At 49.3% G+C, this 20,898-nt stretch overlaps 1 protein-coding gene across 14 annotated transcripts in view; it reads right to left on the bottom strand.

The window, feature by feature from the left end:
• Positions 1–20,898, bottom strand: part of GRIN1 (glutamate ionotropic receptor NMDA type subunit 1) — a 74,995-nt gene that overhangs the window by 27,826 nt on the left and 26,271 nt on the right. For all 14 annotated transcript variants that reach the window (XR_005222520.2, XR_005222522.2, XR_005222521.2 and 11 more), the window contains 5 exons: positions 11,260–11,381; positions 2,796–2,970; positions 1,377–1,521; positions 1,198–1,281; positions 171–306 (listed from right to left, as the gene is read on the bottom strand). Coding sequence is in view for 8 of the 14 variants with exons in the window: in XM_037879566.2 (XP_037735494.1) it covers positions 171–306; positions 1,198–1,281; positions 1,377–1,521; positions 2,796–2,970; positions 11,260–11,381 (662 nt within the window). In the remaining 6 variants the exon portion in view is untranslated. The remainder of the gene's footprint in view (positions 1–170; positions 307–1,197; positions 1,282–1,376; positions 1,522–2,795; positions 2,971–11,259; positions 11,382–20,898) is intronic.

Raw genomic sequence — 20,898 nt, 5'->3', positions numbered from 1 at the left:
CATGGCAATGGAGAGGAACTGAATGGGGCACTCTCTGGCCTGGCAAGGTGCTCAGATATTTTCCAGTGGGCTGCTCCCTTTCAAGTTCTGCAGGCCGCAGAGCAGGATTGGGCTCCCTCACTTTTTTGATCTGAGGTCCTGCTGCATGTTCATTCCCTGGAAGAAGTTACCTGGGATGGTCTCATTGGGTCCAGTGCAAAAGACCTTTTTCACTGGGTCTCCATTGATGGTAATTTCTTCCTTACATGTTCCATCGGCTTGTGTTGCTTTCACGTACACAAAGGGCTCTTGGTGAATTGTCACAATCTGTGGAGGAAGCAGAAATGCCCATTTGCCTCAGAGACTGAGCCTCTGCCAGGTGGCCTTCTCATTCCCCAAGGGGATGTGGGATGCCCCAATAAAACACAAACTGTCTAGACTACTCAGTCTAGCTTGTTCGTGGCAAGGATCCCACGGTGCCCATCACAATAAGGGAGTCCTCTTCCCTAAAGCAAGGCTCAGCCAGGAGAGCAGGCTGTGATGGGCTTTGAAAGTAAGGACAGGAAGTGTTTGCTGAAGGGGTCAGAGGTCACAAAGGGAAGGCTCCTTCAAATGCATAATGATAATAATAATAATCCTCCCCCCACCCAGCTCTCCCACAGCACTTCTCCCCCATGGATTTCAAAGCACTTTAAAAATGAGGCTAATAGCATTACCCTCATTTTACACATGGGAAACTGAGGCATAGAAGGAGGCCTTATTCAGTAAGTAACTTATTCAGGGTCACCCAACAGGCCAAAGGCAGAACCAGAAAGAGCACCCAGGTCTCCTGCATCCAGGCCAGTGCTCTGTCCAGTAGGTCACACCAGCTCAAGCTAAAATGAATCCCCTTTAGCTTTGACCTAGGAACTGGGCCAGAGAGCCCCGCTCAGGGCCCCATTTACAAACAGACAACACAACACTGAATGAGTCTGGGCCTGCCCCGCATTTACATTTAAGACCCTTGACACTGCTCTGCCAGGGAAAGGGGCTTGACAGTGCGTCTAGATGTGCTTTCGTGTAACTTAATGCACTCCCACCTTGCAGCCCCGGACGCTGCTGGCGCAGCATAACGAGGCTTTTTAATGTCACTGAGACTCAGTCCTGCCACAGGGCCAGGAGATATGTGAGAGGAGCTACTACTGGCTCCATCTCACCAGCTGAGTCATTTGCTGGTACCTTCAATTTGGTTGACATCTGATAGCCCGTAGGTTTCTCTGTCTCTCCCCCCGGCCAGATGATCTTCCGGTCATTGGGCAGAACCTGCAAGTGTCACCGAGAGAAGGAGAGAGAGACATTAGATGCCTGGTGCAGGCTCTGCACCTCCATCTCTGGTCTCCCTGGAGGAACATACGTACATGGCTGCCATTGTAAACCCCAACTTGAACCAGTTTCCGGTTCTGCAGGTTCATGATGCTGTAATTGGCGAATTTCCTGTCCCCGTCTTCGTTGAACTCCAGTCTCCCGGTCACACCCTCGGTGTACTTGCACGACATCAACACTCTACAAAGAACACCCCCGTTTAGGTTCCAGCACATGTTTCTTCATCTGCTCTCCTCCCAGAACACAAGGCAGAAGGGCGGATGAGAGCTCAGTGAGAGAGCTTTGGTGGCTAGGGGATCGGGCCCTTCGTTAGTCAATGAGATAAAAGTTGTGGATCTGTTTTCCCTAGACTAGATCGGCCCCAGCAGCTTGCAATGAGCCCAGGAACTACCCCTGAGTTTTAAACCTCATGGAGCCCTGAGCTCAGCAGGTGTTACTCTATGAACTGATCAGTGGAGCAGACACAACATATCAAAACAAATCAGACCATGTGAGCTAGAATGGGACACTGGGCACTGAATGAATATCAAGAGAGTGAGACTACAAATTCACTTCTTCTCCCAAGCAAGAGTGAGCATCACCAAGATGAGATCCTGCAGAGAAACTGAGCTCCAGGGCACCCACATCCCATCCCGCAGAGCAACTCAGCCTCACAGTACAGAGATCCCAGCCTGCAGAGCATGCCTACGGCCTCCCGGATCAAATGACCATCCCAGGTGTAAAGCTACAGATTTTATGAACAAAGCTACTTTGCATGCGTAATGCATAATATTCTGAAACTCTTACATTTTCTAAATGAAAACGATTCCCCCCAATTCTATTCACCGCTCCTCAGTGGAGTCTAGTCCCATGCGACGTTTCAAGCTGACATGCTATTGTGCTGTAGACCAGTACAAAATTAAATGAAAAGTTGCTGGCATTTTTTTTTACCATGGACAAGATTATGCTTATATTTGTTTCATTCCCTATTAGTCCAAAACTGATGGGATAGTGTGTGCTCAGACTTTGCAAATGGATTTTCCATATTCACCAAACCGAAAGTGAATTCCTTGGAAAAGTATCATCTGAAAATAGCTGATCGGAATGGAAGTGGTTGTGCACATTCCCCGCAGTTTCCTGCAGTGATCGCTGTTGCTCTTAATTACTCTGCACAGATTCACTTTCCATCTTGAGTGACAAAATCATGTAGATGTATTAAAAAAATTAAGTATCAATTCAAATCCCCTTCCCTCTCTCATCAGTGGATTAATTCACCAGCAGAATTAGCATGAGAACCCAGTAGGCTGACGCCTAGTCCTGTGCTCCAACCACTAGGTTACACCACCTCTTCAAACATTTGGGGAATTTGGGGAACTCATAATCCAGTTCCTACCCAAAGTAATGACTGATAGTAAATAACTAAACATATGGTGTGTAGGGGCAGGGGGGCGGGGTGAGCCCAGGTGCCTAGGTACCTCTTGAAAAGAGGGCCAGTCTTCCAGATGTTGGTGTTCCCAACGCAGCCTCTCGGGGGGTCCGTGATATTCTCCTTCTCGAATAAGTCATGGACTGCCTGAGCTACCACTGCGACAGCATCGCTGATGTGAGCTGACTCGTTCTTCCCGTTAATGAGCTGCAAACCAATCACCCCTGGAGCAAACAGAGAGCATGGCACAGGTCAGAGAACCCCAGGCAGACATGCCCTCCCTGTAAGTCCTTCTTGCCAACACTGAACTAAGATCCATGGATCCCCTGATCCTGGCCTTCAGATAGCGGAGTTCCACCAAGAGGCCAATGAACTCTGGACTGTGGTGGACCCGCTCCCTACAAACCTTGGTGCTGAGGGGGGCAGGAGTTAGGCTCAAGCTGGGGCTACCTGACTGCCAGCTTCCTTCTGTAAGAAGGAAATTTGCTACTTTGCTTTGTGTTATGGGGAGCACACTGGGAATTCAGATGGCAGGCCGGCAGTAGAAGTGGTAGACAATGCATGTGGAAGACCCAGCACTGAAACTGAAACCCACGTTTTAGAGGCATTATTGACCTTTCGAATTGGAGTGAGCGTTTGCTCTGGGCATGGGGGAGTGAATCTGGGAGTGATATCAGCTAAAGCTGTTGTTGTTCCCCTAGAAGCAGTCAGGGAAATAAGCTTGGTTAGTGACTATTTGAACTCAATGCTGCAATTAGTTTGTCTGCTACACAAAGCAACTCAGTGAATGAGCTTCACCATCCTCTGTGTCCTTTTCGTGGACCCCCCCCCCCAGTGCTTAATGCACTGGACTGCTGCTATGGCTACATGCTCTTAGGACGCAGTCAGACACTATATGAGGTTGCTTTTGCCAGTCCCAGTTTGGGAAAGGGAGGGGCTTATCAAAAGGCTGCCCTTCCCCACAAGATCTCTGAAACCTTCCACGCTCCCTTGATTCCGACTTGGATCGTGAACCGTAACAACAGAGAGGAAGGGAAAGGGGATCAAACACAGCAGTGGAATGAAGATGTTCTGGTTCCAAGACAGGTTCTCTGCTTGGCCCTGGATCTTCTTGCGTACACTTGTACAGGTGATGTCAGGAAGCCAGGAAGATTGCCAACCATATCGAAGTGAGAACAAGCAAGGAGAAAAAGAATGAGGTGGAACAGACTTTTCTATTGCAAGGCCAGCCTAAAACACAGATCTTGCACTCTCCTTGCTACAGGGTGTGCCTCTCTCAGGCCATGCGGGCTGCTTGTTAGTTCCAACGAGACAGGAGTTTAGTGGAGGATGGACTATAACCCTGGCCTCACCTGCATGCTCTTTATGCCACTTGGGCAGCACAAAAGGAACGAGAGTCACCCTAACAGCAGCTGCGGATTCCCCTCTTGACATAGGGGAATCCCTGGGTGGGGTGAAGCTGGCATAAGCGGGGATCTGGCCCTAAAAATATTTGGATGTTTGCAACATCACACATGACCTTTGAGAAAGAACATACTTTCAAGATTTTGTTCTGAGTCCCGAGTTCCTCCTCTTGCCGGGGACTGTCTTTCTAATCCATCTCCACTTTTCCATTTTACAGAGAAACAGGCTTTTTGGACGCTTTATGGACACTATGAAGGCTTTCTGGAAACCTCTGTGAGCTGTGGCTTTTTAAGAATGGTCATACTGGGTTGGAGTAAAGGTCCCTCTAGCCCAGTGTCCTGTCTGCCGACAGTGGCCAGGACCAGGTGCCCCAGGGAGAATGAATAGAGCAGGCAAATCATCCAGTGATCCATCCCTGGTTGCTCATTCCCTGCTACAGCATTTTTTGCAAAACAATTCCCTTTTGGCTTAATTTCTGCTTCTGAAGTATTTCAGAGAGTGGTGTCTCAGCTCCTGGGGGCATGTTGCTATTAGGAAGACATTCTCATCTTTGCTAAAACTCTTCCTGAGCATAATGCTGTTCTGGCCCAGGTACTAACCTACCTGCAACTAGCTGACATAAAGTTGAAGGAGGCCAAGTGCAGTTTTGCAAAAAATGCTGTAGAGTTCCTAGGGCGTTCTCTGCCAACCCACGGTATGAAAGCAACACCTGAACGGCTGCAAGCTGTCGCTCGTTACCATTACCGGCTCATCATGGCGGCTGAGGTTCATTCCTTGGCCTAGCTTAATACATAGGTGGCTATGCTTTGCCCAGTTTTAGTACCCTTGCCAAGCCCCTGGGAGATTTAACCCAGGGCCAGGACCAGTTGGTTTGGACCGAAGAAGCAAAGCAAGTTTTTGAAACCCTGCGTCAAGACCTCTGTCGGATTCATTCTCATGCTTATTTTGATCCATGGAAGCCCAGAGTGCTTCAAATTGATGCATTCAATCAGCGTCCGGGCACCGTTCTGCTCTAGGAGGGTTGGCCGGTTATCTTTGCATCCCATACTCTCACCCCAACAGAAGCAAACTATTCCCAGACTGAGCTATAGTTCTTGGCAATGGTTTTTGCTATTATATGCTTCCCGGTTTATTTAGTGAGAAGACATTTCACCTTTGAAACGGATCATTTGCCTATTCCAGGCCTCTGTTATAAGGCCATTGATCTGCTGAATGTGAGGCTGCAGCGGTGGGTTCTTCAGGGACAGCAGTATGACTTTGATTTGGTACATCTCAAAGGAAGATGTAATATACTTGCCCATGCTCTTTCAAGAAATTCTGCTGGTTTGGCACCCTAATATGCAGAAATAGCAGAGCACACCATATGCTGTTGACTGAAAGAGATGTCAACTGACTCAAGGAGGAATCACAGAATCATAGAATATCAGGACCTCAGGAGGTCATCTAGTCCAACCCCCTGCTCAAAGCAGGACCAATCCCCAATTAAATCATCCCAGCCAGGGCTTTGTCAAGCCAGACCTTAAAAATATCTAAGGAAGGAGATTCCACCACCTCCCTAGGTAATGCATTCCAGTGTTTCACCACCCTCCTAGTGAAAAAGGTTTTCCTAATATCCAACCTAAACCTCCTCCACTGCAACTTGAGACCATTACTCCTTGTTCTGTCATCAGCTACCACTGAGAACAGTCTAGATCCATCCTCTTTGGAACCCCCTTTCCGGTAGTTGAAAGCAGCTATCAAATCCCCCCTCATTCTTCTCTTCCGCAGACTAAACAATCCCAGTTCCCTCAGCCTCTCCTCAGAAGTCATGTGTTCCAGTCCCCTAATCATTTTTGTTGCCCTCCGCTGGATGTTTTCCAATTTTTTCACATCCTTCTTGTAGTGTGGGGCCCAAAACTGGACACAGTACTCCAGATGAGGCCTCACCAATGTTGAATAGAGGGGAACGATCACGTCCCTCGATCTGCCGGCAATGCCCCTACGTATACATCCCAAAATGCCATTGGCCTTCTTGGCAACAAGGGCACACTGTTGACTCATATCCAGCTTCTCGTCCACTGTAGGTCCTTTTCTGCAGAACTGTTGCTGAGCCATTCGGTCCCTAGCCATTCGGTCCATGGGATTCTTCCGTCCTAAGTGCAGGACTCTGCACTTGTCCTTGTTGAACCTCATCAGATTTCTTTTGGCCCAATCCTCTAATTTGTATAGGGCCCTCTGTATCCTGTCCCTACCCTCCAGCGTATCTACCTCTCCTCCCAGTTTAGTGTCATCTGCAAACTTTCTGAGGGTGCAATCCACACCATCCTCCAGATCATTTATGAAGATATTGAACAAAACCGGCCCAAGGACCGACCCTTGGGCCACTCCACTTGATACCGGCTGCCAACTAGACATGGAGCCATTGATCACTAACCGTTGAGCCCGACAATCTAGCCAACTTTCTATCCACCTTATAGTCCATTCATCCAGCCCATACTTCTTTAACTTGCTGGCAAGAATACTGTGGGAGACCGTGTCAAAAGCTTTGCTGAAGTCAAGGAACAACATGACCGCTGATGCCATCTTCAAGATGCTGAACTGTGCAAGGTGATCTGCATAAGGAGGTTGGCTGGACCCAGTCCTTAACAAAACTTTGTCTATAGTCTACAACATTAATTCTGAGCGCCCAGTGGAGACGTGCTACTTGATATATCTTATACAGAGAAGCCTGGGTGATCCTCCCTGCAGTGTTGTGAAAAGCAATCCTGGATATGGCTCATGAAGGACATTTGGGGATTACTAAAAATGAAGGAACTTTTGCAGAGTTATGCTCGGTGGCCAGGGCCGCCCTCAGACATTGAGTGACATGTATAGAACTTTGAATGACATGTATAGGCACCTTTGAAACCAATAGTTGAAGACAGACCGTGGCAGACAATTGCAGTGAATATTACTGGCCCCTCAATTGCACTGCATGGCTACACACTGTTGACTGTTATAGACTATTACTTTGCCCCATTGCATTTATAATTTCACAAGGCATCTCAGAGGAGGTCATTTGTCACCTAACCACATTATTCGCTACATTTGGTCTACCAGAGAGCTTTCTTTCAGATAATTGGACACCTTTTGTATCCAGAGAATTTGAGGTCTTTCTGATGAGTATTGGTGCAGTACATTATAAATCTGCTGTGTCCCATACCCAAGGAATAGAATAGTGGAAAGACTGCATGGGACTCTGGGAAAGCATGTACTTCACATACTGGAGGAATGTCAAAATACCTCAAAGAGGTCTCACTGTTAACTGGTGAGATGTGATGCCGACGGAACGGGAACCGGCCGGGAAGAGGACTCATTGTTAACCGGTGAGATGTGGTGCTGACGGAATGGGAACTGGCCAGGAAGAGGACTCATTGTTAACCGGTGAATGTAGTGCTGACGGAACGGGAACCGGCCGGGAAGAGGACTCATTGTTAACCGGTGAGATGTGGTGCTGACGGAACGGGAACCGGCCAGGAAGAGGACTCATTGTTAACCGGTGAGATGTGGTGCCGACGGAACGGGAACCGGCCGGGAAGAGGACTCATTGTTAACCAGTGAGATGTGGTGCGGACGGAACGGGAACCGGCCGGGAAGAGGACTCATTGTTAACCGGTGAGATGTGGTGCCGACGGAACGGGAACCGGCCGGGAAGAGGACTCATTGTTAACCGGTGAGATGTGGTGCTGACGGAACGGGAGCCGGCCGGAAGAGGACTCATTGTTAACCGGTGAGATGTGGTGCTGACGGAACGGGAACCGGCCGGGAAGAGGACTCATTGTTAACCGGTGAGATGTGGTGCTGACGGAACGGGAACCGGCCAGGAAGAGGACTCATTGTTAACCAGTGAGATGTGGTGCTGACGGAACGGGAACCGGCCAGGAAGAGGACTCATTGTTAACCGGTGAGATGTGGTGCCGACGGAACAGGAGCCGGCCGGGAAGAGGACTCATTGTTAACCGGTGAGATGTGGTGCTGACAGAACGGGAACCTGCCGGGAAGAGGACTCATTGTTAACCGGTGAGATGTGGTGCCGACGGAACGGGAACCGGCCGGGAAGAGGACTCATTGTTAAGCGGTGAGATGTGGTGCTGACGGAACGGGAACCGGCCGGGAAGAGGACTCATTGTTAACCGGTGAGATGTGGTGCCGACGGAACGGGAGCCGGCCGGGAAGAGGACTCATTGTTAACCGGTGAGATGTGGTGCTGACGGAACGGGAGCCGGCCGGGAAGAGGACTCATTGTTAACCGGTGAGATGTGGTGCCGACGGAACGGGAGCCGGCCGGGAAGAGGACTCATTGTTAACCGGTGAGATGTGGTGCTGACGGAACGGGAACCGGCCAGGAAGAGGACTCATTGTTAACCGGTGAGATGTGGTGCTGACGGAACGGGAACCGGCCGGGAAGAGGACTCATTGTTAACCGGTGAGATGTGGTGCGGACGGAACGGGAGCCGGCCGGGAAGAGGACTCATTGTTAACCGGTGAGATGTGGTGCTGACGGAACGGGAACCGGCCGGGAAGAGGACTCATTGTTAACCGGTGAGATGTGGTGCCGACGGAACGGGAGCCGGCCGGGAAGAGGACTCATTGTTAACCGGTGAGATGTGGTGCTGACGGAACGGGAACCGGCCGGGAAGAGGACTCATTGTTAACCGGTGAGATGTGGTGCGGACGGAACGGGAACCGGCTGGGAAGAGGACTCATTGTTAACCGGTGAGATGTGGTGCTGACGGAACGGGAACCGGCCAGGAAGAGGACTCATTGTTAACCGGTGAGATGTGGTGCTGACGGAACGGGAACCGGCCGGGAAGAGGACTCATTGTTAACGGGTGAGATGTGGTGCGGACGGAACGGGAACCGGCCGGGAAGAGGACTCATTGTTAACCGGTGAGATGTGGTGCGGACGGAACGGGAACTGGCCAGGAAGAGGACTCATTGTTAACCGGTGAGATGTGGTGCCGACGGAATGGGAGCCGGCCGGGAAGAGGACTCATTGTTAACCGGTGAGATGTGGTGCGGACGGAACGGGAACCGGCTGGGAAGAGGACTCATTGTTAACCGGTGAGATGTGGTGCGGACGGAACGGGAACCGGCCGGGAAGAGGACTCATTGTTAACCGGTGAGATGTGGTGCTGACGGAACGGGAACCGGCCGGGAAGAGGACTCATTGTTAACCGGTGAGATGTGGTGCTGACGGAACGGGAACCGGCCGGGAAGAGGACTCATTGTTAACCGGTGAGATGTGGTGCGGACGGAACGGGAACCGGCCGGGAAGAGGACTCATTGTTAACCGGTGAGATGTGGTGCCGACGGAACGGGAGCCGGCCGGGAAGAGGACTCATTGTTAACCGGTGAGATGTGGTGCTGACGGAACGGGAACCGGCCGGGAAGAGGACTCATTGTTAACCGGTGAGATGTGGTGCTGACGGAACGGGAACCAGCCGGGAAGAGGACTCATTGTTAACCGGTGAGATGTGGTGCGGACGGAACGGGAACCGGCCGGGAAGAGGACTCATTGTTAACCGGTGAGATGTGGTGCCGACGGAACGGGAGCCGGCCGGGAAGAGGACTCATTGTTAACCGGTGAGATGTGGTGCTGATGGAACGGGAACCGGTCGGGAAGAGGACTCATTGTTAACCGGTGAGATGTGGTGCTGACGGAACGGGAACCGGCCGGGAAGAGGACTCATTGTTAACCGGTGAGATGTGGTGCTGACGGAACGGGAACCGGCCGGGAAGAGGACTCATTGTTAACCGGTGAGATGTGGTGCTGACGGAACGGGAACCGGCCGGGAAGAGGACTCATTGTTAACCGGTGAGATGTGGTGCCGACGGAATGGGAGCCGGCCGGGAAGAGGACTCATTGTTAACCGGTGAGATGTGGTGCTGACGGAACGGGAGCCGGCCGGGAAGAGGACTCATTGTTAACTGGTGAGATGTGGTGCCGACGGAACGGGAGCCGGCCGGGAAGAGGACTCATTGTTAACCGGTGAGATGTGGTGCTGACGGAACGGGAACCGGCCGGGAAGAGGACTCATTGTTAACCGGTGAGATGTGGTGCCGACGGAACGGGAGCCGGCCGGGAAGAGGACCCATTGTTAACCGGTGAGATGTGGTGCTGACGGAACGGGAGCCGGCCGGGAAGAGGACGCTCTTTGTGCATATGGCGTCATGGGGCCAGTTGGGGAAGTTGTGCCACAGCAACAGCATCCACCTCATGAGCTGAATCAGAGGTATCACCTACGGCCCCAGGATCATCTGGTGCCTCCAGCCAGGTGCTGCTGAACTTTTGGAAAGAAGGGAAGGAAATTGAGATGACTGGTGTACGTTGCCTTCCTGCTTCCTGTTCCTGTTTTGTTTCCTGGCTCCTGGTCCCTGAACTCAGTGTGCCTGTTTGTGTGTGTGTGCATGTGCGCATGTGCGTGTGTGGGTGTGCGTGTGCACACGTGTGCATGTGTGTGCGCGCGAGAGTGTGCATGTGCGTCTACAATATGTGTGCGCATACGTGTGCACATGTGTGCACATGTGCGTGTGTGCATGTGCACGTGTGCGCGTGTGTGCGTGCGCGTGCATGTGTGCGCGTGCGAGTGTGCGCGTGCGTGTGTGCGTGCAAGTGTGCACGTGCACACGCGCGTGTGCATGTGCATGTGCGCGTGCGTGGGTGTGTGCGAGCGCGTGCATAGCATGGGGTGTGTGCAGCTACTCAGAGTCTGCTGCTCCGTATCTGCGGCTGGGACTGTTTCTATGTTTTGTTCAGACTGTTGCTGTCCTAACGGGTTCGTGGCCGGTGCATGTTTTAATTGACAATGTACCTGTGTGTTTTGCTGCTGCTGCTGCTTTTTCGTTCGTTTGGTGGCGTTGGGATTGCTGCTCCGGGGGCGTCAGAGGTAACATCGTTCATAACAGGGAGTAACAACGAGCTGGTTGTTTTGTCAGGCTGCTCTGTGACAGCCATGACAGCGCTCCGAGCAATGTCTCCTCTCTGGGCACTCCTCTTGGACCTAGGAGTCCTAGTTATAGGCCAGGATCCCATTGCACATTCATTGCAAATGCAGTAAACATTAGCACAGAGAAGTGGAGGTACGTACCATCGGGGGCGTATCGCAGGGCATTGCCAGATATCTCTCTCTCCCCCACCAGCCACACGTATCCTGAGCCCGTCATATTGAGCATGGCTGCCGATCTGTACACTGTGGCAGCATCGTCCTCACTGAGAAGAGACAAAAGCAAATGACAGTGATGAGTCTCTCTCAATCTCCTCATGTACCAGCTACCTCCCTTTCCCCTGCTCTGGTTCAGCCCCAGCAGGCTGAGGCAGAACGGCCAGAAGGAAAGCCTTGTACAACAGCAGAGAGCATTCCCCATCCTCTTCCCATCCTTTCCTCCCCCTGTGGGACTGGGTTCACGAAAGCAGGATGCCGTTCAGAGAACAAAGGCAGAGGGTTAGCTGTGATTGGGAAGTCTCCCCCAATCCAGCAATGTGTGTCACAACCAGCCTAAGGTGACAATAGTACTTGCTGAGTGGGGGCAGACAGAGGGATTGAAGATAGGCCCAGATACGGCACCCTGTTCTGGAAATGCAGGTGACCGTGTGAGGGGTGATCAGCTCAAGCAGATGGACTCCAAGAGCTGAAAGAACCTGGTTTTCTGCAAATGATAAAAAAACAAGAGGACACACCCTGTCCCTGCTTTCTACCTCTGCCTCTAGAGAGAATGTTCTTTGGGTTTTCCAGTGGGCATGGGTGGGTCGCCATGCGGTGCCTATGTGCCTAAAATAGGAATATCCAAGGTACAGAAGTGTGGTGTGAGGCCGCCCCGAATGCGTGGGTTTGACTTTGGCTGTGAATGGGAGGACTTGTGCTCAGTGTGTTTTCTCTCCCCACTCACTCTCCCTGGCTGAAATCACAGCAGGAAGGAGCTACATTGAGACTAGAATCTGTCTGGGGAAAGGCAGAATGTACTGGTCATTAATACGGGAAAGAGCTTCACCCCCTCCCACCCACCCAACACCAGACCCAGAATAGGGAAGTGATTTCCCTACAGAACCCAGACCGGCATTCATGGGCACTGCCAGTTCATCATCCATCATCATCATCATTGCACCAAGCCCTGGTCATGGGCCCAGAGCCCATTGTGGTAGGCACTGGACAGACACAGAGCGAAAAGGGTGTCCCTGCCTTGGAGAGCTCACAGTGCAAGTGCCAGTCTGCCACTGCTGCCTGCACTGCCATAAAGCCGGCCCTGCGCTGCACTTACCCCTAGGAAGGACGTCAGCACAGCAGCACGCGATGGCGATTGGTGACAGGCTGGGTTAATGCCCAGACCCAGCGTAGTCCAGGCAGTGTCCCAAAAGCCATAGGGCCCAAGCAGGAGTCAAAATGCTGCCTGGACCTGTCTGTGTCTCTTCCCCCCTCTCTGGATGGGGATGGATGACTCCATCCGGGCCCTGATCTTGAAAAGTGCTAAGCACATCCTCACAACAGGTGGGAGCCCTCAACTCCACCGAAGGTCCTAGGGATTGAGGGCACTTGGCAGGTTCAGTACCGGACAAGTTTGGGCCCAGTGTCTGCAATGTGCTTTAAGAAATGTGAAGCACTACCAAAGGGCCCAATTCGGGTTTACACAAAGGCCCCTTTCCACAGCTATGGTATTGTGATGGGGCCTCACAATGGACGTCAGTTACAACCACCCTCACTTTAGGGCCACTTTATGCTGCCAGAGCAGTGCACATTGGTATTAGTGTAAATGAAAATTAGGCCCTAATTCAGTGTCAATGCTTATCAACAATGCATAGGCTGGGATTGTGTGAGACAAGGAGGCCCTGAGTCCTGCCAGGCTGGAATGGCTGGGTGACAGCCCTGCCTTCTCTAGCTTTAAATGGTTTCTTTATATGTTTGAAAACTTTGAAGATCCCTGTTACTACAGAGGAGCCTGATACCACAGAGGTGCCCCTTATCCTGTCCTCTCCTCTGCTCCCATTCTCTGTCACTGTGGACAACACCCCGTCCTCCAAAACTCACAGGCACATCACCTGGGCCTCACCAGATGCCAAGTGTCTGTAATGGACAAAGTCCATCACTGAGAAGCCAGGAGAGGAGGTTGTATTGTGTGCCAGCCACAGGAGAGGCTGGGGAAGGCCCAGAGAGAGCGATGCTGAAGGAGAAGAGGCAGGGGCAGAGGGGAGAAGGGCAACAGGACCATTATTTCCATGGGATCATATTCCAACCAGCCACGAGGCTGGGCCAGGGAATTGATGCACTTTCTGCTGTGTTCAGGGTGAGCTTTCTTGGCTTTTTTTCTCCTACCTTCTAGCAAAGAAATAACCTAGAAACCAGCAGAGGCCATGCAACCACCCATTGCCCAAAACACACCTGCTGCGTAGCAAGAGAACTGTCCCTGGGGCAGCATCCATCTGTCTGCTGGTGGAGAAGGGAGAAGGAAAAGGAGAGTACTATTGGGGGAGAACTGGTGGCTTCTCAGGAAGGCAAGGGCACCTTGTAAGTTCCACTTGTCGCTCTTGTTTCCAATCAGCACATCAGCATCCCTCCAATAATCCATCTTGCCCAAAATCAACACTCACTAGGGCTGTGGGCTCCACTCAGCTTAGCCTGATTGTAACAATCTCTCTAAATCTGGTGATTCACCCTTATTAAATTGCACATTCCCAGGTGCAGATGAGGCAGCTCATGCCAGGGATTGAACCAGGGGCCCCTAGAGCCAAACACACGAGTTAGTATGGCCCGAACTAAAGATGCAGCTGCCCATGCAGTCAGCTGTAAGAAGCTCACAGCCTGCATGCATTGGGCATAGCGAGGGGTGTATAATATGCACTCTCCAATGTCTAACTATTCCTAATATACAGAGCTCTTCTGCACATCTGGAAGTTCCTCTTTTTCCTGTTGTAAACACTGGATCTGGACTTGCTGTTTCCAGTCAGTCAGCACCAGGCTTTTCCAGGATCGGCAAATACCCTGAAAATAGCACTTGCCTCTTCAGCTATTTACCATGATCCTTCACTTTGTCTTCTCCAAATTTACCATCACTCCTGGGCTCGATCCTGCTCTATAAGAATCAGTGCATGCCATCGACTTCTATGGGGCCCTCTTATCTACTGTCATATCCATCCCTGACTTTACCTTACACAGACTCTTGCTTGCCATGGGTACATTTCACTCTTCTCCAGATTGTCCGCCTTAGTGTACACACACACACTCACATGCATGCACCCACACCCACCCACACACACACACGATGCACTGCTAATATCCCCCTTATCAAATAAAGATGAAAACACCCTGTAGGTTTTCTGTTGTTTCTTTACGTTTTCACCCTATTATAATGAATACAAAAAAATCTGTATAATGCTGAGAATGTAAATTTTGCTTTACACACATTCAGTAAAGCACAATCCCTGCCCTGAACAGCTGCAGCCTAGCAGAGAGAGGAGACGTTATTGGAGAAGGGAACTAGGCAGGATAAATCCTGGCCTGGGTGGGTTTTAGGGAGAGATTGGAAGGAGCAGTGAAAGCAGGTGGTTATCTAGAAACGGGAGAATATTCCAACTCTACAGCAGCATGAAGGTCAGTGTAGGCCAAGAGCGGGAGCACTGAGACGGTAGGGTTGGGAGGTGCACAGAGCATGAGAGGAGGGAGCTGGAAGACATGAGGTCAGAGAAATGGGCAGGGGCAAGATCCTGCAGGACCTGGAAGGCAGGAAGGATGAGCGTGATTTGGATGGGGCCATAGGTCAGAATCCAAGGGAGGGATAGAAGAGGAGTTGATGGAGCCAGAACAGTGGGAAAGGAGAGATGTTTTGTAGGTAGAGGTGAGAAGTGGGGAAGCCAGAGGAGAAGGTAACGATGGTCCACGTGAGAGCTGACCAAGGCATAGAGGAGGGCATTAGCCATGGAGACAAGGAGGATGGGGTGCTTTTAAAAGGAGTGAGCATGAGCCTTGGAGACAAGGAGGGCAGTGGAGCTAACAACTGTGGTAGAAAAGGGAGGTGAAGGAATGGACTCAAGAGGAAAGGCAAGAAACTCAGAGTTGGAGAAAATGAGTTTCAATTGGTGGTGGGTCAGCCCAAACGAAATGTTGGAGAGGCTGCTGGAGATGTGCTGAGACGAGACTAAATTTGGTGGTGGAGGGGGCAGGAAAAGCCATGTGGGTGAGTGAGGTCACCGAGGGGGAAGCTTAGAGAAGACAATGAGGAAGGGACTAAGGAGCTAGCCAGCAGCACAGGAGCAAGCAAATGGGGCTGAAAACAGGAGAGTTTGAGGGAGAGTTTGTAAGGGGCTTTTGGGGGAGGGTGGGTGTGGTGTTCTGGTTTTGTTCAGTTTTTTTGTTTTTTGTTTTCCTTGACAGGAGCTTAGGCGGGAAGGCTATGACAGCTTCAAAGGCAGCAGTGGTAGCGACCCACAGAATGCAAGAGGCAGTGAAGATGACTGGATATGGAAGCGGTGGGATCTACATTATCCTGGAGCAGGGACTTGAAAAGAGCTTTGTTTGTCTGAAATGCCGCCTGATAGAGCTGATGGAAGAGACGATCCAAGAGGAACGAAGCAAGTGGAAGCACGTGACTATGAGAATCAGGCAGATGAAAAAACCGACTAGCGAAGAAGAAATGGAGCTCAGGAACAGGTTTGCTGAGTTGGAGAATGAAGAAGGGGCGCAGCAGGCAGTAACAGAAGGAGGGAGGGCAAGGAAGAAGAGACCAGTGGCTAGTCCTATAACAAGAAGGGAAGAGTCAATGGAGACAGCCAGAGTTCAGAAAGTTCTCTTCAGACATGAAGAGAGTAGCCAAATCAGTTACAAAGGCAAAAAGAGCTTGTGAACATTTTTATAAGAGACACCACTTAGTTAGATAATTGCTGGGCCTAGAAGGTGGTGACCACGTTTGTGTTAAACTAAATGGAGAAAAAGAATGGAGAACAGGGCGGGGGGGGGGGGGGGGGGGGGAGACGGATAGCTCAGTGGTTTGAGCATTGGCCTGCTAAACCCAGGGTTGTGACCTCAATCCTTGAGGGGTCCATTTAGGGATCTGGGGCAAAAATTGGGGATTGGTCCTGCTTTGAGCAGGGGGTTGGACTAGATGACCTCCTGAGGTCCCTTCCAACCCTGATATTCTATGATTCTATGAACTCCAGCTGTCGTAAAGAAAAAGAATTCCTTGCCCAGAACATATGTGACTGAGAATGACAGTTGAGAGTTCAACAGAAACTGTCAACATCTCCGGTTTGTTCCTCAGAAAGAACAGTCAATACAGCAAACTTGTCAGATGCAGAGCAACAAGAAGAATATTCAAAGGCTCCAGACCAACCAGAGAAAGTTATTTCAACTAACATACACACAGATGACCAAGCTGTTATGTGTTCCTGTCATGTAATAAGAAAACCAGTCCGATTCAAATACACTTAACACAATGATCTGTAGTGAACTTTCAGTGATAGCATGATCATGACATGGTAGAAGTGTAAAATAGCAAATGTAATGGAATGTTAAACTGTTCTTAATACTGGTCAGCCACTAGGTGGCACCATGTGTAACTTACCTTATCCATGCGGAGAGCAGCCACCACTGAAGTATATTAAAGGTACAAATCTCATGCATCTTTGGGGTGGAAGTTCTGTAACCAGTCCACATATGGTACATGACAGAGGTCTCCAGGGAATGCGCCAAGCTGGGGCACTGCCTGGTCCCTGGTCCACAAGGTGCTGTCCTCGGCTCACTCGCATCTCCCCGTGCACTTTGGGAAAGGCTATCAGAGAGGCTGCTTTGCGGACAATGGTGAGGATGCCTCCAGGAAAACTGGGCCCCACGTCCAGAGCCACAGGATGGGACCAAACCCTTGGCTGAGACTTTCCTGCTTCCTTCTCAGGGTATGTTTCACTGTCAGTAGATGAGGGTAACCTCAGTATTGGGAGGTGGAGATGAGAGAAGCGGGGAAATGCATGTGTCCAGCTGGGGACATGGAGAACAGCCACAGCAGTTATAGATAAAGAAGAGTGGGAGTAAGAGGAGGTGCCAGGGCACAAGGCCTATGAGAAGGAAAATCCTGGGAGTTGGGGAAGCTAGCAGAAGGGAGACCAGAGCGCTGGCGAGTGGGTGAAGGTGAAGGAGGGCGAGGTGTCTCTCTGTCTCTCATCACTGGCATGAGCAATGCAAGCCCTGGGCTAAATGGACCATGCAGGCAGGGCCATTTTCTTTGTGGGTAGCTGCCATCCTGTTGTTTGGTATAGCTGGTCATATCAAATCCCTGTCAGACAATTCCTCACAGAAAGAAGAAGTGGGACCGCTAAACACTGAGGATGGAGTGGAGGTCAAGGATAATCTAGGCATGGCCCAATATTTAAACAAATACTTTGCCTCGGTCTTTAATAAGGCTAAAGAGGATCTTAGGGATAATGTTAGCATGACAAATGGGAAGGAGGAGATGGAGGTAGATATTACCATATCTGAGGTAGAAGCAAAACTCAAACAGCTTAATGGGACTAAATCAGGGGGCCCAGGTAATCTTCATCCAAGAATATTAAAGGAATAGGCACAAGAAATTGCAAGCCCATTAGCAAGAATTTTTAATGAATCTGTAAACTCAGGGGTTGTACCGTATGACTGGAGAATTGCTAACACAGTTCCTATTTTTAAGAAAGGGAAAAAAAGTGATCCGGATAACTATAGACCTGTTAGTTTGACATCTGTAGTATGCAAGGTCTTGGAAAAAATTTTGAAGGAGAAGGTAGTTAAGGACATTGAAGTCAATGGTAAATGGGACAAAATACAACATGGTTTTACAAAAGGTAGATCGTGCCAAACCAACCTGATCTCCTTCTTTGAGAAAGTAACAGATTTTTTAGACAAAGGAAACGCAGTGGATCTAATTTACCTAGATTTCAGGAAGGCGTTTGATACCGTGCCACATGGGGAATTATTAGTTAAATTGGAAAAGATGGGGATCAATATGAAAATTGAAAGGTGGATAAGGAATTGGTTAAAGGGGAGACTACAACGGGTCCTACTGAAAGGTGAACTGTCAGGCTGGAAGGAGGTTACCAGTGGAGTTCCTCAAGGATCGGTTTTGGGACCAATCTTATTTAATCTTTTTATTACTGACCTTGGCACAAAAAGTGGGAGTGTGCTAATAAAGTTTGCAGATGACACAAAGCTGGGAGGTATTGCCAATTTAGAGAAGGACAGGGATATCCTACAGGAGGATCTGGATGACCTTGTAAACTGGAGTAATAGTAATAGGATGAAATTTAATAGTGAGAAGTGTAAGGTCATGCATTTAGGGATTAATAACAAGAATTTTAGTTATAAGCTGGGGACGCATCAATTAGAAGTAACAGAGGAGGAGAAGGACCTTGGAGTATTGGTTGATCATAGGATGACTATGAGCCGCCAATGTGCTATGGCTGTGAAAAAAGCTAATGCGATCTTGGGATGCATCAGGAGAGGTATTTCCAGTAGGGAAAAGGAGGTTTTAATACCGTTATACAAGGCACTGGTGAGACCTCACCTGGAATACTGTGTGCAGTTCTGGTCTCCCATGTTTAAGAAGTATGAATTTAAACTGGAACAGGATGATCCGAGGAATGGAAAACTTGTCTTATGAAAGGAGACTTAAGGAGCTTGGCTTGTTTAGCCTAACTAAAAGAAGGTTGAGGGGAGATATGATTGCTATCTATAAATATATCAGAGGGATTAATACCGGAGAGGGAGAGGAATTATTTAAGCTCAGTACCAATGTGGACACAAGAACAAATGGATATAAACTGGCCACCAGGAAATTTAGACTTGAAATTAGATGAAGGTCTCTAACCATCAGAGGAGTGAAGTTTTGGAATAGCCTTCCAAGGGAAGCAGTGGGGGCAAAAGATCTATCTGGCTTTAAGATTAAACTCGATAAGTTTATGGAGGAGATGGTATGATGGGATAACATGGTTTTGGTAATTAAATATTCATGGTAAATAGGCCTAATGGCCTGTGATGGGATGTTAGATGGGGTGGGATCTGAGTTACCCAGGAAAGAATTTTCTGTAGTATCTGGCTAGTGAATCTTGCCCATATGCTCAGGGTTTAGCTGATTGCCATATTTGGTGTTGGGAAGGAACTTTCCTCCAGGGCAGATTGACAGAGGCCCTGGAGGTTTTTCGCCTTCCTCTGTAGCATGGGGCACGGGTCACTTGCTGGAGGATTCTCTGCACCTCGAAGTCTTTAAACCACTATTTGAGGACTTCAATATCTCAGACATAGGTGAGAGGTTTTTCGCAGGAGTGGGTGGGTGAAATTTTGTGGCCTGCGTTGTGCAGGAGGTCGGACTAGATGATCATAATGGTCCCTTCTGATCTTAGTATCTATGAATCTATACTCCCCAGAGGCCACAAGCACTTTCTGCTAAGGCTGGGATGAATTTCCTAGACCTATGGCTCCTCTTACAAGGTAGCCATGACTGCCTTACACTCTGCCATTTGATGTGTGACACTTTCGCATTGTTGGGTCTCTGTTCCCTGTCTGGACACACAGGGCTCATCAAACCTCCCTACTTCACAGGGTGCTTGGGAGCTTCGTTAATAAATGTCACTCACATGCTTGCAGATCCTCAGATGAAGGGTGCTATGGAATGTCTAAGGATAGTGACGTGGCAAAATTTGCACGATACAAAATTACTCAAGATAGTTAAGTCCCAGGCAGACTGCAAAGAGCTACAAAAGGATCTCACAAAACTGGATGACTGGGCAACAAAATGGCAGATGAAATTCAATGTTGATAAATGCAAAGTAATGCATAATGGAAAACATAATCCCAACTATACATATAAAATGATGGGGTCTAAATTAGCTGTTACCACTCAAAAAAAGAGATCTTGGAGTCATTGTGGATAGTTCTGTGAAAACATCCACTCAATGTGCAGCAGCAGTCAAAAAAGCTAACAGAATGTTGGGAATCATTAAGAAAGGGGTAGATAATAAGACAATAATAATAACATATTGCCTCTATATAAATCCATGGTACGCCCACATCTTGAATACTGCGTGCAGATGTGGTTGTCTCATCTCAAAAAAGATTGGAAACAGTTCAGTAAAGAGCAACAAAAATGATTAGAGGTATGGAACGGCTTCCATATGAGGAGCGATTAATAAGACTGGGACTTTTCAGCTTGGAAAAGAGACAGCTAAGGGGGGATATGATAGAGGTCTATAAAATCATGACTTGTGTGGTGCAAGTAAATAAGGAAGTGTTATTTATTCCTTCTCATAACACAAGAGCTAGGGGTCACCAAATGAAATTAATAGGCTGAAGGTTTAAAACAAACAAAAGGAAGTATTTTTCACACAACACACCGTCAACCTGTGGAACTCCTTGCCAGAGGATATTGTGAAGGCCAAGACTGTAACAGGGTTCAAAAAAGAACTAGATAAGTTCATGGAGGATAGGTCCATCAATAGCTAATAGGGATGGTGTCCCTAGCCTCTGTTTGCCAGAAGCTGGGAATGGGCAACGGGGGATGGATCACTTGATGATTACCTGTTCTGTTCATTCCTTCTGGGGCACCTGGCACTGACCACTGTCGGAAGACAGGATACTGGGTTAGATGGATTTTTGGTCTGATCCAGTATGGCCGTTCTTATGTTCTTATGATTATTACTGTTATTATCAATAACAATATATTTCTACAACACAGTGGAATTTACTTTAACCATGCCCCAGAATAATACAAACCACCTCTCCCAA

Source organism: Chelonia mydas, chromosome 16 (assembly GCF_015237465.2).
Source record: "Chelonia mydas isolate rCheMyd1 chromosome 16, rCheMyd1.pri.v2, whole genome shotgun sequence".
NCBI classification, from domain to species: Eukaryota; Metazoa; Chordata; order Testudines; family Cheloniidae; genus Chelonia; species Chelonia mydas.
This window is presented reverse-complemented; position numbering and strand designations above follow the sequence as displayed.